General features: G+C 48.4%; 1 protein-coding gene across 1 annotated transcript in view; it reads left to right on the top strand.

The window, feature by feature from the left end:
- Window positions 1-9,059: 9,059 nt before the first annotated feature.
- The window catches only part of Ephx1 (epoxide hydrolase 1), a 23,229-nt gene continuing 15,970 nt past the window's right edge, over window positions 9,060-16,318 (top strand). The window contains exons 1-3 of the mRNA XM_029539295.1: window positions 9,060-9,247; window positions 11,110-11,290; window positions 14,988-15,215. Coding sequence (XP_029395155.1) covers window positions 9,065-9,247; window positions 11,110-11,290; window positions 14,988-15,215 — 592 coding nt within the window. The 5' untranslated portion in view covers window positions 9,060-9,064. The remainder of the gene's footprint in view (window positions 9,248-11,109; window positions 11,291-14,987; window positions 15,216-16,318) is intronic.

Raw genomic sequence — 16,318 nt, 5'->3', positions numbered from 1 at the left:
GGGAGACGGCACAGGGACCTAACAGTGCAGCTCCCCTGCCCTTCCCTCCTTATAGGACTTCAAAACCTGTGTCACAGCATTGAGGGGAATAGTGAATCCATGTTGGCCGGCAGCTTAGTGGGAGAGGATGTGCCCACGAGGGAGGCTCTGGAATCTATCCCAAGTTCATGTGCGCGTGCAAGCACACACACACACACACACACACACACCACACACGCTTAATGGAGCATGTTTGTTTGAGAGCCCATAAAGTAGAGTCAATAGGCCATTGTTAATGAGATCTCAGACACATTTGCACTAGAATCTACCTGAGACTGTGTAAAACAGTCATTTCTAACTAATTACCAAGCTAGCGTTCACTGACTCCTTAGGTTTAAAGCTTATAAACACAGGCTTAAGTCGGTACATTCAAGTGGCTTTTCCACACTGGAATATCCTCCCTCTCTAAAGGCATCCAGGGCCCGCCCTTCCTAGTTAACTCCTCTGTGGGGGTGACCAGACTGGGGCCTGGAGAAGCAGTCCCTGTCCTTAGGAGGGTTCAGGGGCAGCATGGAAGGCCGGGCCTCCAGCTGGGCTGGCTCTAGCCCCTGGTGTGCTTCAGCAGCTCCTGAAGTCTCTGCTGACATGCAGCTATGCCCCCTCCCCACTGGGCTCTCCTCACCTTGCCTCGCTCCTCCTCTCTCCTATATTGCCTTGAAATGCACCTGAACCTTCTCTTGCTGGCCTACTCTAGCCTTCTCTCCTTAGCCCAAATCCGAGGCTGTGCTCTGAGAGAAAGGAGACATTAGGCTCAGCCCAGAGGGTGCACCACAGCTGGGCCACTATAGCACAGAGACAGTGGCACTGTCAGAAGGCCTGGGAGTGGTCAGCAAAGACATTTGCATCCCTCCCTTTTGTGGCAGGCTGACTGGAACACAAGAGGGACCAAATGCCTCCCTTCCCCTGCTTAGAGTTTCTTCACTTCCCTAGGAAGGGAGATGGAGTTACAGGGCCAGTCAGATCCAGGGTCAAGAGGAGGCCACACCTCCCTCTCCCTCTGACATCTGAGGGCAGCAGGTACTTCCCCTCAGTCCCCACAGTCCCCAAGGCAAAGATGCCAGGAGCTCTGGTCACCACCAGGAGATCTCACAGAGCCTCTCTGAGGGAGCGCTCCTCATGTCCAGTCAGATCCAGGGCCTGCTGCCAACAGTGGCGAGGCTCTCTGCACTTACTCCTGGCCTTTGTCCTGAAAAACCCCTGAGTATCCAGGCCTATGATCTGCCCTACAAAGGCCACATCTGCTGAGTCACTATTAGCTGGTATTAGAGTACAGTCTCAGGGGGCATGCCTGACTGGGCACTCGCATGCTTCTCTCTCTCTCTCTCTCTCTCTCTCTCTCTCTCTCTCTCTCTCTCTCTCTCTCTCTCTCTCTCTCTAGAACAGGTTCCTCTCCAAGGGCAGTTGGCTGACCCAAACCGTGAGACTTGCAGTGACTGCCTTCTGACCCACACTTATCTCCACGCTTACCAATAATCCTCAATCCTTTAGCCCCGCACACTAGACTGAGAAATAAGCTGTATGCTATTACTTAAGGAAAATTTAAAATCTTCTTCAATCAAAACTTCTAGTGTCTACGTTATGATCCAGAGAACTTTTTATCTCATTCAGTTCGTATCGAATAATCATTCAGTAAGTGCCAGGGACTGAGAATACAGAGGGAACTGAGGGTGCTTGCTTATAGTGAGAGGGGCCCAGGCCCTGGTGTAACAGCTAAGCACAGACAGAGCTGAAGGCAGTGGGAATAAGCAGCCCCCCTCAGAGCTCTGGAACAGGGGAGGATGCTGGGCATAGGAACTGAACAGAGATGGTTAGGGTCTGTGGCTCAAGTGCATATGGGGGAGATGGATGGGTCACCAGGCTTGCAACCATGGCAATGGTTTTAACCTTGATGTTTTAACTCTCTCTTGCTCTCTCGCTCTGTGTGTGTGTGTGTGTGTGTGTGTGTGTGTGTGTGTGGTTGGAGATGTGGGCTGGGAATGGAATCCATGCTCCTCTGACTCATCTTCCCAGCCTGTGGTTGCAGTGTTGTAACATATGTATCCTGCTGTTTGTTTTGTTTTGTTTTGTTTTGTTTTTTGGGTTTTTTTGACAGTTATTATAGTTATATGAAATGTTGGTTTTAGTTTGGTTTTGTTGTTGTTTTTAAATTATTTATTTATTTATTTTATGTATGTACAGATGGTTGTGAGCCTTCGTGTGGTTGTTGGGAGTTGACTTTTTAGGACCTCTGCTTGCTCCCGTCAACCCCACTCACTCAGTCCCTGCTCCTTCTGGCCCAAAGATTTATTTATTATTATAAATAAGTACACTGTAGCTGTCTTCAGATGCACCAGAAGAGGGTGTCAGATCTCATTATGCCATGTGGTTGCTGGGATTTGAACTCAGGACCTTCGGAAGAGCAGTCTTACCCGCTGAGCCATCTCATCAGCCCCTGGTTTTGGTTTTTCAACACATCCTCTTTACTAAGCAACCAATCATTTCCTTGAGGAGAATACCTTAACTCTAAGAAAAAAAATGGTTTCCTTTTGCTTTTGTAACACTATGCGTCAAAGGAATCTCACTTGAGTTAGAAGCCACGCCCACAGCCCAGTCCTCCAATGGAATGGCTTCCTCTCCAACTCCAATTCTCTGGGCACAGCATTTTTCTCATTGAAAAATTGGGTTACAAAGCAAATGAAAAGATTACTGGGAGAATGAAACCTTTCAAGATAAATTAACCTCCAGTCTCGGGTGCTGATGTGTCGAAAAGGAACTTGGGACTTGTTTTTTGTTGTTGTTGTTATTTCTGGAGTCTTTCCTGATATCCTCTAAACTTTGGTGTTTTGAAGAGGTTAGAATGTTCTCTACTGCAATGAAACAGACCACACAGAAGACTTCGTTGCAACTGTCACTACAAGGTAGAGCCTCAGCAGACAGCAGTGAGACCCCTAACAATGAGAATAGGACTTCTCTGAGCTATTAGCACAGACATGCACCCCTACGACATGGTTTACAGAACGTGGACGGTCATGGGCCTATATGGACTGAGCTTGGCTTAATCCTTCTGGATCACAGCTTTGGTGAGGGCACATGGGCAGGACAGCGGGGATCCCAGGACATAGGTGTCTCCACTCTCTCACCTCCAGCCTGGTTCTGTACACATATGCTGCTGTAGAGGGCTTGGATATGAGAGTCCCACATAGTGAATTAGGGGAAAGGAAAGGACACCCACGTTGGTGGAGCACCTTCTCAGGGCCATTCATTCGTCATCGGTAGCCTCATAGGTTGATGATCCCCACACTCTGGATGACAAAGGTTCAAGGGGTTTCATAACTTATCCAGAGTCTCGCAGCTACTGTGATAGAACTGCAAATGGATCCAGCAAAGGAAGAAAACACTAGAACCCCCATTACTGTGCTTCCAATATCGCCTGCCCCTAAAACCAGATGCATCAGAGCTTCTAATTGTGGCACACCATGGCTCAGAAGCTCTGGAGGACAGCAGGCAGCATCCTCACTGTCCCTCCAAGTGTGCTACCGTGCTACTCAGATCACAGACACGGTACCTGACTGCTGATGACACTGGCACATCACATCCTCCAGGAGACTCATGGTTGGATCTTCCCTCTGAACCAACTCTTCCAGGAACTGGGCCATCTGGTGTTGACCTCTCCTAAAAGGTCTATGAAAAAGTCAGAGTCCAGGTGAACTTTTCATGACCGCCTGAACTTAAGATGGCATCTCCCTGTGAGACCTTCACTGAGGTGAACTGTGTCAGCACTCCTACCTTTACTAGATAAATACAGACCTTTACTCTTTATCCAGTGGATATCTTGGTAGTTGTGCCTTGGAAGAAACGCTGTGGAACTTACAGATGTCGATGGAATTAGAAAGGGTGCTAGAAGCCCCTTTCCTGTAGACTCTGAGTGAAGCCAGACCCAAGTCTATCCTGCTCTGAATTGTGGGCATCTCAATGCTTAGTCTAGGGGAAGGGCTATGTGGGCAAAGATATATCCATAGACTGGGGGCACCAGCTCTGATGGGTCAGACTCCAGGCTCTGCGTCTTCTAGGTGGCACTACCCACTCACGTTCAGGGAAAGGCATTGCTCATTATCCTTCCAGGAGGAGGGGAGAAGACTCAGTCTAGGAGGTTCCTTGGGAGCCACAGTACCTGGGCTTGTCAGCAAGTGTTCTGAGGTCCCAGGGCTAGTATGAAAGTTTCAGACTGTATGTAACACATACTGAGGGAGCAGGCTAGAGAGGGGGCGTGCAGCACATGTGAGCACATGTGCACAGCGACAGATATATTCTTCAGCCATGAATTATAATCAAAAGCACAGAGCTATGCATTTCCCATTTCCGGTTCTTACCTTAAGTAAGTGTTGGGATAGGTTGGTTGGTTGGCTGGCTGACTGGCTGATTGGTTGGTTGGTTGGTTGGTTGGTTGATTGATTGGTTGGTTGGTTAGTTGGCTGATTGGTTAGTTGATTTTTAAAGGTCCATGAATAGTGGATTTGCCTTTACTGTTGATTGGCAAATGCAGCAAACCCAAGCTGCAGCAGGACAATACCAGTGGCTACTCAAGGCTAATCAGAAATAACATTTCCGTGTACCTTTCTTACCTGTTATTAAGTAATGCCTGTTGGTCAGGTGGGGTGACCTGAGACATTGCAGCCAGTCCTGCTTTGTAGTCTGAGACCCAGTGACTCCAAGGCCCAGCGACTTACACTTGAGCAAAGTACAACACCATTTTACATAGTGGATAATCCTTATATTACATAGTGGATAATCCTTATATTACATAGTGGATAATCCTTATATTCTCCTACCTGGATTATTCTAAGAAACAAAGCCTTTACATTACTCTTTAGCTCAGTCACTTTGTGCCCCCACTGTATGCTTGAGTTTTTTGGAGAACAATATTTTCCAAGACAACACAACATAGATGCTGTTACTGAGTGACATGGGGTTACCTGACTACAAGCTCACCATTGTGATCACTAGGGTGCCCCTACATAACTAATGGATACATAGTATATCCATCATAGATACATTGAACAGAAGAATCATTTACAACCTGGGCAGGATGGAGCAGGGCAGCGGAAGATGCCACCATTTATGATCACAGCTTTGAGGATTTGTTGTCTGCTTGGAGTCTTTTGGGGAGGGAGAGAATATGAAGAGGAAATAAGGACTTTGCAGAGTTGGTTCTTTCCATCTGCCATGTCGCTCCATCAGACTTAGCAGCAAGTGTTTTTACTCCCTGAGCCTTCTTGCCAGACCAATACACAGTTTTAAACTAAGGATTACTTCTAAAATTTCTGTTTACACTTTCAGGCACAGTCACCCATGGGTGAACAAAACCTCCCAAGGGGTGGGCCCTGGGCCAAGCTGGCCAAGAGTCATCCTAATGCCTTTTTGCCTGGACTTTGTTTTTTTTTTTTCTATGGAGCTCCAGCCCTGAACCCTCAGCACTGAGCCTCTGGGTCAATGTCGCTGTCACTGTGGTTCCGTTTGCTGTCTGAAGTCCAGGTGATAACTGCTCTGTGCACACAGTGGTTCAGCTGAGTCATCGGGGCTACGAAATTATATAAAGTCAGGGCTGGTAGGGATTCCGCTCAGCCACCCTCACCAGCATGCTGTGACCAGGGAGGAATCACAGAACCTACACTTAGCCTCGGTGAACAGCTGAGCTCGCTGGAATAATTCTGCCCAGAAAAAGAAAAGCAGGCACTTCTGTCCCCAGGGAAAACAAGAGGGGCACTTTGGGTCTCCTTGCTGCTGTCAGGTAGGGGCTGATTGTCAAGTTCCCTGGGCAGGTTGGCCAGCTTTCCTACTTGACTCTACTTGTAGTTCTCGTGGTGACATCATACAAAACTGGTCTTCTCTCAGTGGCCCTCGGTCAACAGGTGACAGTATTCCATCTTCTCCAAGAAGAGGACTTTATAGTAGGAACAGAGAGTCTCTAGAAATGAAAAAAAAAACAAACCACAAAGTCCCTGTTTGAATTCAGGACTCATCCTCAGTCATCTCTAACTTGTTTTAATTCAAGTTGGTCTCACCACCTGTGACGGTTCAGGAATCTGAGGACAAGGACCGGAGGGAGAGACAAAAAGCCTTGGTCTGGGGGCCTGGGAATGGAATGGTGGAATGTATACCGTACGTTCACAGATAGACAGACAGACAGACAGACACACACACACACACACACACACACACACACACACACGTGCATGCACGCACACACCAGTATCCTCTTACTAGGATGGGCAAGATTTTTTCTCTGGCACCCAGAGTCTTGGGAAACATTCTCACAGAGACTCTGAGCCACACAGACGTTTACAGCCCAGAGAGGGAAATGGGAAGGAAGTTGAAGATCATATTCACAGGACATGGCTTTTATGGATGGCTGTACTGGGATCTCAGTGTCCCAGTGACTTTGGCTGATGGTGCCTGGGTTACCTCTCTTGAGATCTGTGGCAGTATTTGATGTCGGTGATAAGGTCTCTGGTCAGAGGGGGGCCGTCCATGGAGGAGGTTATATCTGTGTGGCACCAGTTCCTGGTGATGGATGGGTATGGAGGAAGGCACAGAGGTGGCTCTGAGACTGACAGTAGGTCAGGGGAAATTTGTAGGGTCCCTGCCAGAGAGAAGCAGTTTCCACTTGAGATTCGTTCCACATCAGGGTGCAGGTACCCCCCCATCCCATCACCCATATCTCCGTGGAAGCCCCACAGCTAGCTTTCTGTGTGGCTTGGTATCACTGGAAACAGCATGTAGTGGACCAGTTCTTAGCTTAAATGGACAGCTTTCTGCAGGAACAAACCTGGGGCCTCTACAAACACTGATGGAGTCCCTGACCATCTGATTTTAGCAGGTGGAGTGTGCACATATGTTTTTCTAACAGGTTTTTTTTTTTTCCTGCCTTGAGATTCCACACTCTGCTCTGTCACCCCAGACTGGTCCTGACTGTAGAGTGACCAGTGAAACCTCTCTTCCTTTGCTCCAAGGGTAGGTTCATGTTCCTGCCAAGCTGGGCACAGTCCTAGGAGGATGGAAGCTGAGGAGCCTGGCCACAATGCTGGGCTGGGATCGCTCTGGTATTGGCTTGCAGAGACCTGGTTCTTCTTTCTTCCTCCTGAGAGAAAAGACAAAAGATTCAGACCCATGGGTGTTAACATACAGCTTGGATTTTCTGAAACATAATAGCGCATGCCTACAGAAACTGGAGACACAGTTACAGAGGGCCCAGGATAGGTTGAGGACTAGTGAAGACATGTTCAGGGTGTAAGGTTTCTCTTTGTTGGGATGACAATATCCTAACATCATCTGTGCCAACGGTTGCCTATGTCCATGAGTACCCTCCAAACAATTGCATGGTATACTTGAAATGGGCACACGGTAGGGTGTGTGTATGCTCTTTCAATAAAACTATTTAAAATACCCAGAGATGACAGCCATAGCTGAGGGTCAGCTCCCGAACTTTGTTCCACTCTCAGCTGGACTCAGGGTCCCAGGATCTCTGACCTCCCACTTTCCCTGTGCCCCATGAACCCTCCTTCCAGGACCACACATAGAATGTACCCCCTCTTTTCACACATCGGGGTATAGCAAGGGCCTCCTGAGCAGCCTCAGTAGCCCCAAGCCCCCAAATGCAGTCCCCACCCTGTACTGTTGAAGCTACCATCTACAGTTCTTAGGGGTTGAGCAGCTCTCACTACCTAGTAAAGTTATGATTGAGCTCGTCTCTCTTAACATTATGCAGATTTTTATATTGGATAACATTAGCATTGTTGGTCTAAATAAGAAAATTATTGGCCAGACATGATGAGCCACACCTATACTCCTGGGTCCTAGAAAGCCTGAGGCAGGAGGATGGCTGTGGTTTGTGGCCAGTCTGGATGCCATTGCCAATCTCCATCTCAAACATCATTAAAACTTTTAATTAAAACAAGGACCAGTGTTTCTCCGAGTGTTACTATTGATTTAGGAACAGTGGAGCAAGGCAAACAGAATACACTGAGAAGGGCTGGAGAGGTGGCTCAGCCATTACAGATTAGACTCACAACCAAAACCATAAGAGAGTACACAGGCCATTAAAGTATGCCCACATTAGAAAAGATAGAAACAAAGGGAGTTGTTTAAAGGCAAAAATAAGGAGTATGGAACTTTAGCCACGCTATAGACCTTGTCTATAATACTTGAGACCAGGGATTATGTCCCAGTGACCAGAATATTAATAATATTAACCACAGATAAATTTAAAACAAAGATGCAGTACATTAGTTACTTTGAAACAGTAACTTTGGCCACTGTCATTAATAAGGAAAGTGGACTTGGAGTGAGGCAAAAGACATTGGGCAAACAGTTGTTCTTGCAGAAGTGCTGTTGTGTGGGGCTGTGGCAGCCACTGTGCACACGTAGGTCATGGCAGAGGCGGCTTCTCCAGTGGCTGTCAGCCATGTAGAACTTATCCATTGCTCATAGACGGTTCTTGTGGGTCTGACACCAGAGACGACATTTTCATCCTGGCCGCATTGACTTTTCTCACAAGGCAATCATGAATAGGTCCAGGAGTGGATCATACCTTAGTTATTTTTTTGGTTGGTGTGACAAAATACACTCAAGGAGCTACTTAATAGATGGAGACTTTGAACTGTGCTTGATGAGTCAATCCAGGCAAGGCAGGCATGGCCTCTGAGGAGCTGCAGGTGACTGGTCACATTGTCTCCACAGTGAGACAGAGATGACTGCTGGAGCTCAGATCTCTTTCTTCTTTTATTCAGCCTGGGGCTCTAGCAAGAGGAGAGACACCAACCAAACTCACAGTCGCTCTTCCACCTCAGGTCAGCTCTTCTGGAGGCACCGTCATAGTCAACCTGCAGGCTTGTCTCCTAAGGGGCTCTAAATCCCATCAGGGTGACAGCTGAGATGAACCCTCACATTCGGGATGAGCTGGGGAAGAGCCTTTCTGATAACTGGTGTCCCTGGACAGCCAGGCCAGGTTGTCCCTCTTGCTGATGTGTCCTCTCTTCTCCCAGGAGTCATGTGGCTGGAACTCATCCTGGCTTCTGTGCTGGGCTTTGTCATCTACTGGTTTGTCTCCCGGGACAAGGAGGAGACCTTACCACTTGAAGATGGGTGGTGGGGCCCAGGGTCAAAGCCATCAGCCAAAGAAGATGAGAGCATCCGTCCCTTCAAGGTGGAAACATCAGATGAGGAGATCAAGGTGAGACACCTCTTCCCAAGCAGGGCAGAACCAAAGGGGTGGTCCTGCTGTGATCCCCTGGGACCAGAGTGGAGACAACTGAGGATGGAGCTTTGGGAGCGGAACATCCTGAGGTTTCCCTGGCCACTCTTCTCCCTGAGGGCATGTGCATTTTTCTCCTAAAAGGACTTCCCTCCTTACTAACCCCATTTCTCTAGCTACTTCTCCTCCCTGTCATGGGGCCCAGGAAGCTGCTGGTAGAACCATTGTGTTCACCATAGACTGAAGAAAGCTCCCCCCCACCCCCCCACCTCCCCATATGCCCACTTGATGCTGAAACAGTTCAAGGGACAGAGTGAGCAAGTGTTCCGGGCTGATGTGGGAGTCACAGCTACAGAGGGGAGTGGCGCTCAGGACATGCAGTAGCATGGAGACTACAGGGTCAGCCTTGGAAAAGCCACTACTGTGTGTTGACCACTCCTGGGCCCATCATATCCCTANACCAAGTCTGCCNATTGTCACCTNTTGTGNNANCTCTCAAAGGTTGGCCCTGAAGCTGAGGATACTACAACAGAGGGTCCCAGGTGCTGGAGAGCACAGAGTGAGGATTGCAAGTCTCAGGGCCCTGGCCTTTCCACACAGAGCTGGAGTCAGAAAGGAGGGGCTGGTGGGTAGGGGAAGGGAGAAGGAAGTCTCCTGAGGGAGCCAGTCAGTCACAAGGGTTCAGACCTCACATGGCCCATCCTTCCCTTCACCCTGTGATCCCTGGGCAGCTACTGTGTCAGGTGCTCTGTGGAGTGCTGGGAGGTCAGAGACCCTTCCCTCACAGGGCCCAGCATTTAGCATCCACACACGGTAAGGTAATGAATGCATCAAGAGATACAGTGACCCACACGTCAGTGGAGATTAAAGTCACTGGGGCACTGACAAAAGGTCACAGAAGTTCCCAGGAGGAAGGGATTGAGGGCAGGGTCTGGACTGAAGCCAAGGGCGAGCAGCTGAGGTTCCTGTGCGGGGCATGCTGGGCTCTCGATGCTGAGGCTGAAGCTGAGCTCTGAGGATCAGCCCTGGATGCAGTCTAAGGTTTCCAAACCTGTGTGGGGGAGGCCAAGGGACATGAAAATCTCTGTGAACAGTGACACTGAGCCCCTCAGTGAGGCAGCAGGCACGCCCCTCGGCTGGAAGGCTGAACTCTGATCTGCACCTAGTGTGTTTGTAGCCTGTGCCCCGGGCAGGCCATTTGTCTGTGTTAGGATCATTTGATGCTGTACAGCAAGGGCGGGCACACCATGGCTCAAGGGCAAGTGTAGCCTGCCTGTTGTTCATTAACTGCCCTGTGAATAGCTTATGTGTCTGTAAAAGGGTGTGGGGAAAGAAAGAAATACATTAATTGTTGCTCCTGCAGGGGCCACCTGTGTCCATGGCCTCTCTGCTCCTGCAGGGGTCATCTATGGCAGCTCCTTTGTTGCTGGGAGAAAGTGGAATCCTTGCACCTTCTGTACAATCTTGCTACTTACAAAGTTTGCCATTTCCATGACTATAGGTGGTTTGGTGATTTCAGTGAGTGTTCTTCACATTCCTAAGAAATGAGAAGATGACTGGGGTCGAGCTAAGAGGGAGGACACATCATGTGTAGCATGGGCAAAGCCTTCCATTCTCTCCCTGAATGCCCCCCACCCTATCCCACCACAGGAGAGATAGATGAAAGGGGAAATCTGAAGCTCACAGGAGAGAACCCATGAGCCCCTCTAGGATCCAGTGACATGCCTGGGTGCCCTGTGTGGCTTCTCCATGGTGACCCTCTGTGGCTGCAGGGTTTCCTCTGAGTTGTGCACACNAGCCCTCTCCTGTCTCTGCCACCCACTCTGGCCTCTTCCCGGCAGGACTTACACCAGAGGATAGATAGGTTCCGGCCATCCCCACCTTTGGAGGGCAGTCGCTTTCACTATGGCTTCAACTCCAGCTACCTGAAGAAAGTNGTGTCCTACTGGAGGAATGAGTTTGACTGGAGGAAGCAGGTGGAGGTCCTCAACCAGTACCCCCACTTCAAGACCAAGATTGAAGGTGAGATTCCAGATCANCAGGCAGGATGGGGAAGCAGGGATGGGTGTCTCAGAAGCGGCCTTCCTGCATATGACAACTGTGCCATAGTACCCCAGGATCAAGCGGTAGGTCACTGCGATGTCATGGTTCACCATCTTGCCAGGATGTACCAATGATGCTGAGTCAGCAAGCTGTTAGTCTATAGAGCTAGACTAAAGGGCAGAGCAGTAGTTGTGCAACCTGAGACCTGCAAACTCCAATCAGCAGTGTAGAGATGTCCTTGAGCTGTGTCTATGCAGGAAGCCCGGGGGTGGACATGACCTGCCTAGGCTCAGCCCCNATAGAGTTTCAGGCTAGACAGTTGTATAGGGTGCTTAGTGGTCCATCCTGTGATAAACTCTCCTGTCCACCATGGCCCTCAACCTCACAGCCCAGCCCCCCACCTGCTGCCACTCAGACTAGCCATGAAGACAGGAAGTTAACTCTTTAATTCCAGNGAGGGTGACCCCAGGATCATTTTGTCTAAACTCATATTTTCCTTAGTAGAAAGCAAATTTCTAACAACACACAGACTCAGAATGAAGCAGAGTATGTTTAATAAAATCAGACGGTGCTGTTAATTTTTTAATCCTCTTATTTTTATTGTGGTGAAATATACGTAACATAAAATTCTCCAACCTTGATGATCTCTAAGTGCACAGTTCAGTGGCTCAGTGGCAACAGGTGTGATGTTCTGTGGCATTAAGAAGGTTCACTGTTGCAGGGCGGTGGTGGCGCACGCCTTTAATCCCAGCACTTGGGAGGCAGAGGCAGGTGGATTTCTGAGTTCGAGGCCAGCCTGGTCTACAAAGTGAGTTCCAGGACAGCCAGGACTACACAGAGAAACCCTGTCTTGAAAAACCAAAAAAAAAAAAAAAAGAAAGAAAGAAAGAAGGTTCACTGTTGGGCAGATCTAATTCAATAAGAATTAACAATGATAACAGTAACCTTAAATTTCTCTATTCTAAGGATTCCAAGGGTTCCCCTGTCAGTGTGTCTCCAACCTAGACACAAGTCTGCTGACCTGACATGAGCTACCGGGGAGAGCCCGTGAGCATGAGCGTGTAGATGTGGATTCATGAGCATGAGCGTGTAGATGTGGATTCGTTCCTAATTTTATAATCAGATGATGTGGCACTAAAATTTGAATTAAAAATAACTTCATTTCAACAAACAACCACTTAAATTAACTTGAATATGGCAATAAGTTTAGGAACAGAGGAGAACCCTGGGAGATATAAGTGGGAAAATTAAGAACAAGCATAGACTTCAGTTTTTTTAAAACAGAATTATATTCTGTAAGTGTTTCTGGGAAATGTGGACTATATTAAAAGAAACCTAAGGTCACAGGTCAGGCAGGATCCTTCCCAGGAAGTGAGGTCATATTAAAGCCCAAAGCCTGAATCACACAGCCCTAGACGTGTATATCAGTGTCATACACTTTTGAAAAGGAAGACAGCGAAACTGTGTGGTCGTCTCTTGTCCTAGATCTTGGAAGGCAGAGGCAGGAGGATTACAACTGAGGATCAACCTGGGACCGGATAACAGGTTTCAAAGAGAAAAAAATAAATTCTTCAGTGTGACATCATGGGCAAACCTTCAGGATATTGTATTGTCCTGGGTGTCGAGTGTCACTCACAAAGGACAGACTCAGGATGCCACCTATGTGTCTGAAACAGAGAAACATGGAGAAAGACTAAGTGGGCTGGGGACATGCTAACCATGTGCAGGATGGCGTGGAGGAGAGATGCTGACTGTGTGCGCAATGCTGTGTTGGGGAGATGCTGACTGTGTGCAGGATGTTGTGGAGGGGAGATGCTGACTGTGTGCAGGATGCTGTGGTGGGGAGATGCTGACTGTGTGCAGGATGCTGTGGAGGGGAGATGCTGACTGTGTGCAGGATGCTGTGTTGGGAAGATGCTGACTGTGTGCAGGATGCTGTGTTGGAGAGATGCTGACTGTGTGCAGGATGCTGTGTTGGGGAGATGCTGACTGTGTGCAGGATACTGTGGTGGGGAGATGCTGACTGCGTGCAAGATGCTGTGTTGGGGAGATGCTGACTATGTGCAGGATGCTGTGGTGAAGGCAGATGCCTGAGCTTGAGAGATTGATCTGCTTTCACAGCCACAGTGACAGGCACTGCAGGCGAGGGCTGTGGCTCATATGGACCGTTTGCCTCGAATGTACGGGGCCTTGGATCCAGCTCCAGCACCACAAAGTGAATGGATGAAATATGTAATGAATAATTTTGAGAAGGTAAAAGGTTTAGTTTGGGGATGGAGCAAAGGCTCGGCAGTTAAGAGAACTTTGTAGGCTTGCAGAGGACCAGGCTTCCTGGCACCCACGTGATGGCTCACAACCAGTTCCAGGACACAAGGTGCCCTCTTTTGACCTCTGCATGCATTTGACCTCTGAATGCACCATGCATTCCTGTAGTATACAGACATACATGCAGCAGAGCACTCATATACATACAATAAAATAAATCTTAAAAAGTTTGGTTTTATAATAGAAAATGGTAACAAATGCTTCAGTCCAAACATGTGGAAAACTTGCACATTTTATATCTGTTTATAGTAGAAAAAATTAAATACGTATACCACAAACAACAAAATTAAAGTACTCGGTTATACTTTAATCCTCCTGAACGATTACTATGTACAATTTTGTAATTTATACTTGAGAACTTCAAACCTCTGCCTACAGAGTTGCATAAAGTCTTGGCCCTCGGTGCTGTAGCCCGTGGTTTACTATAGTGTGACGTCAATGTGCACTCTGCAGAAACCACACTTGGGCCTTTTCCCAGGCTAGTGACACTCACTCTAGGCACAACTCTCACTCACCCCAGTACCACAGAGGAAACAAGCTACTCTGCAGGGAACTGGGAGGCTAAGCTTTCCTGTTTGACAAGTTACGTATGTGAAATGCACTCGTGTGTGTGTGTGTGTGTGTGTGTGTGTGTGTGTGTGTGTGTGTGTGTTGCTGAACACTGAACATGGGGTCTCACATATACTAGGCAAGTGATCTGCCAATCTATTGAATCATTAAATAAGTGGGTATTTAATGAATTTAAAAATTTTCAAGTCAGGCAGGTTCATCAGAATGAAAGCCGCATGTGATTGCTGCATTCCCGCACAAGGTCAATGCAGTCAGTAATCCCAGCATGGCTTCCCCTCAATGAGAAGCTGCTGGCTGCTGGTGGCAGCTGAGGCAGGGGAAATCCTTTTTCTCCTGGGTGGCAGCTGATTCTAGGTTGTGCAGGGCCATGCACATGCAGAGAGCACTACATGGACTTAGTGGGTTAGGAAAACGGAGAGCAAGAACATGGGAGGGGAGTCCTTAGGAGTGGGATGCTATCAAGATACATATATGTGCATATCTGTTTGTGTATATATTAGGGTATTATAGGTACTACGTACTATATATTATGCACATTTAAAAATAGTTGAAGAATAAGTTAAACTAGTACATTTTTACAAGAATATAGCCCCATGTAAGTGAATACACAGTGCCTAGAACTGTCTGTGAAGCTGACCTACACCACACCCATGACAAGGACATTTAATCTGATGGCCGTGAGCTCTTTCCTATGTCAGCTGAACACGTGGATGATAGGTGCTCCACAGGACTGTCCTGCTGTGGGACCTCCTTCCCTCACCCTGACCACCTTTGTCCCCAGGGCTGGACATCCACTTCATCCACGTGAAGCCTCCCCAGCTGCCCTCAGGCCGGACCCCAAAGCCCTTGCTGATGGTGCATGGCTGGCCCGGCTCCTTCTATGAGTTTTACAAGATCATCCCACTGCTGACGGACCCCAAGACCCACGGCCTGAGTGACGAGCATGTGTTTGAAGTCATCTGTCCCTCGATTCCTGGCTATGGCTTCTCAGAGGCATCCAGCAAGAAAGGTACAGAGTCCTGAAGGGGACACATCCAGAATGTTATCACACTGCCTGCTGGGGACAGTACCACCTTGAGCCCCATGCATTGTGGCTTGCAGGCCCATTGGTGGCTGCAATGTCTTAAGGAAGACATAACCAGGTGCACTGTGATCTGGGTCTTCTTTGGGGCACCAAAGTTCCTTCTGTCCGGTCTCCTGTGAGTTTCTGTCTCCTTAGCCTGGGGAAAGGAAGGACTGGGGAATTTCCCAGGCTCCTTAGCACCTACCCATGACTCCCCATTCAGTGCTCATTGCACTGGTAAGTTGTCACATGATTTTGGAGTTCAGTGAAGCAGGCTCTGGAGGCAAGGATGCTGATACCCCACAACAAGTCCCTATTTGAGATTCAAGCACATTTATCTGCAAGTGTTCTTCAGGACACTCAGTCCTGGGTCAGGCTGGCCCTGACTCTGCAACAGGGAGAGGGAATCACAGCAAGCAGCTCAGAGTATTTAAAATGTTGCGTCTCTGGGCTGGAGAGATGGCTCAACGGTTAAGAGCACTGATTGCTCTTCCAGGGGTAATGAGTTCAAACCCCAGCAGCCACATGCAGGCTCACAGCCATCTATAGTGCGATCTGATGATGCCCTCTTCTAGTGTTTCTGAAGACAGTGACTCTGGTGCATTTGAAGACAGTGATGGTGTACTTAGATACATAAAATGAAAAAATAAATCTTTAAAAAGAAAACCTTTGCATCCCAAGGACAGCTGAGAAGACAAATTTATTTCCAGTAGACTCTTCTATTGTTTATTCTATGACATAAAATGCCTTCAGTGGAGTCTCATCCATGGGGAGAAACTTCTCCACCGGGAGTCTAACTGGCTGCCTCGACTTCCCTCACTGACTTCTGCTGGATGTTTGCAGGGCCCTGTTACTGCTTGCTTTCTCAGGGCGGTGCCTTCGCTCCTCTGCAGCCAATGTCCACTTAGGGTTTGGTGAGGTTTTGCTATTTTAGCTGCTGCTGCTGTACTCAAGAAACTCCTTCGAAGCCCAGAGTACAGCGACCGCAGACCACTCGCCCGACCGCACAGAGCAGCCTCTCTACCCCCTTCTCACCCAGGTTTCAATTC

This window comes from Mus pahari, chromosome 5 (assembly GCF_900095145.1).
Source record: "Mus pahari chromosome 5, PAHARI_EIJ_v1.1, whole genome shotgun sequence".
In the NCBI taxonomy this organism is placed as follows: Eukaryota; Metazoa; Chordata; class Mammalia; order Rodentia; family Muridae; genus Mus; species Mus pahari.
The sequence above is the reverse complement of the archived record's forward strand: the minus strand, read 5'-3'. Positions and strand labels throughout refer to the sequence as shown.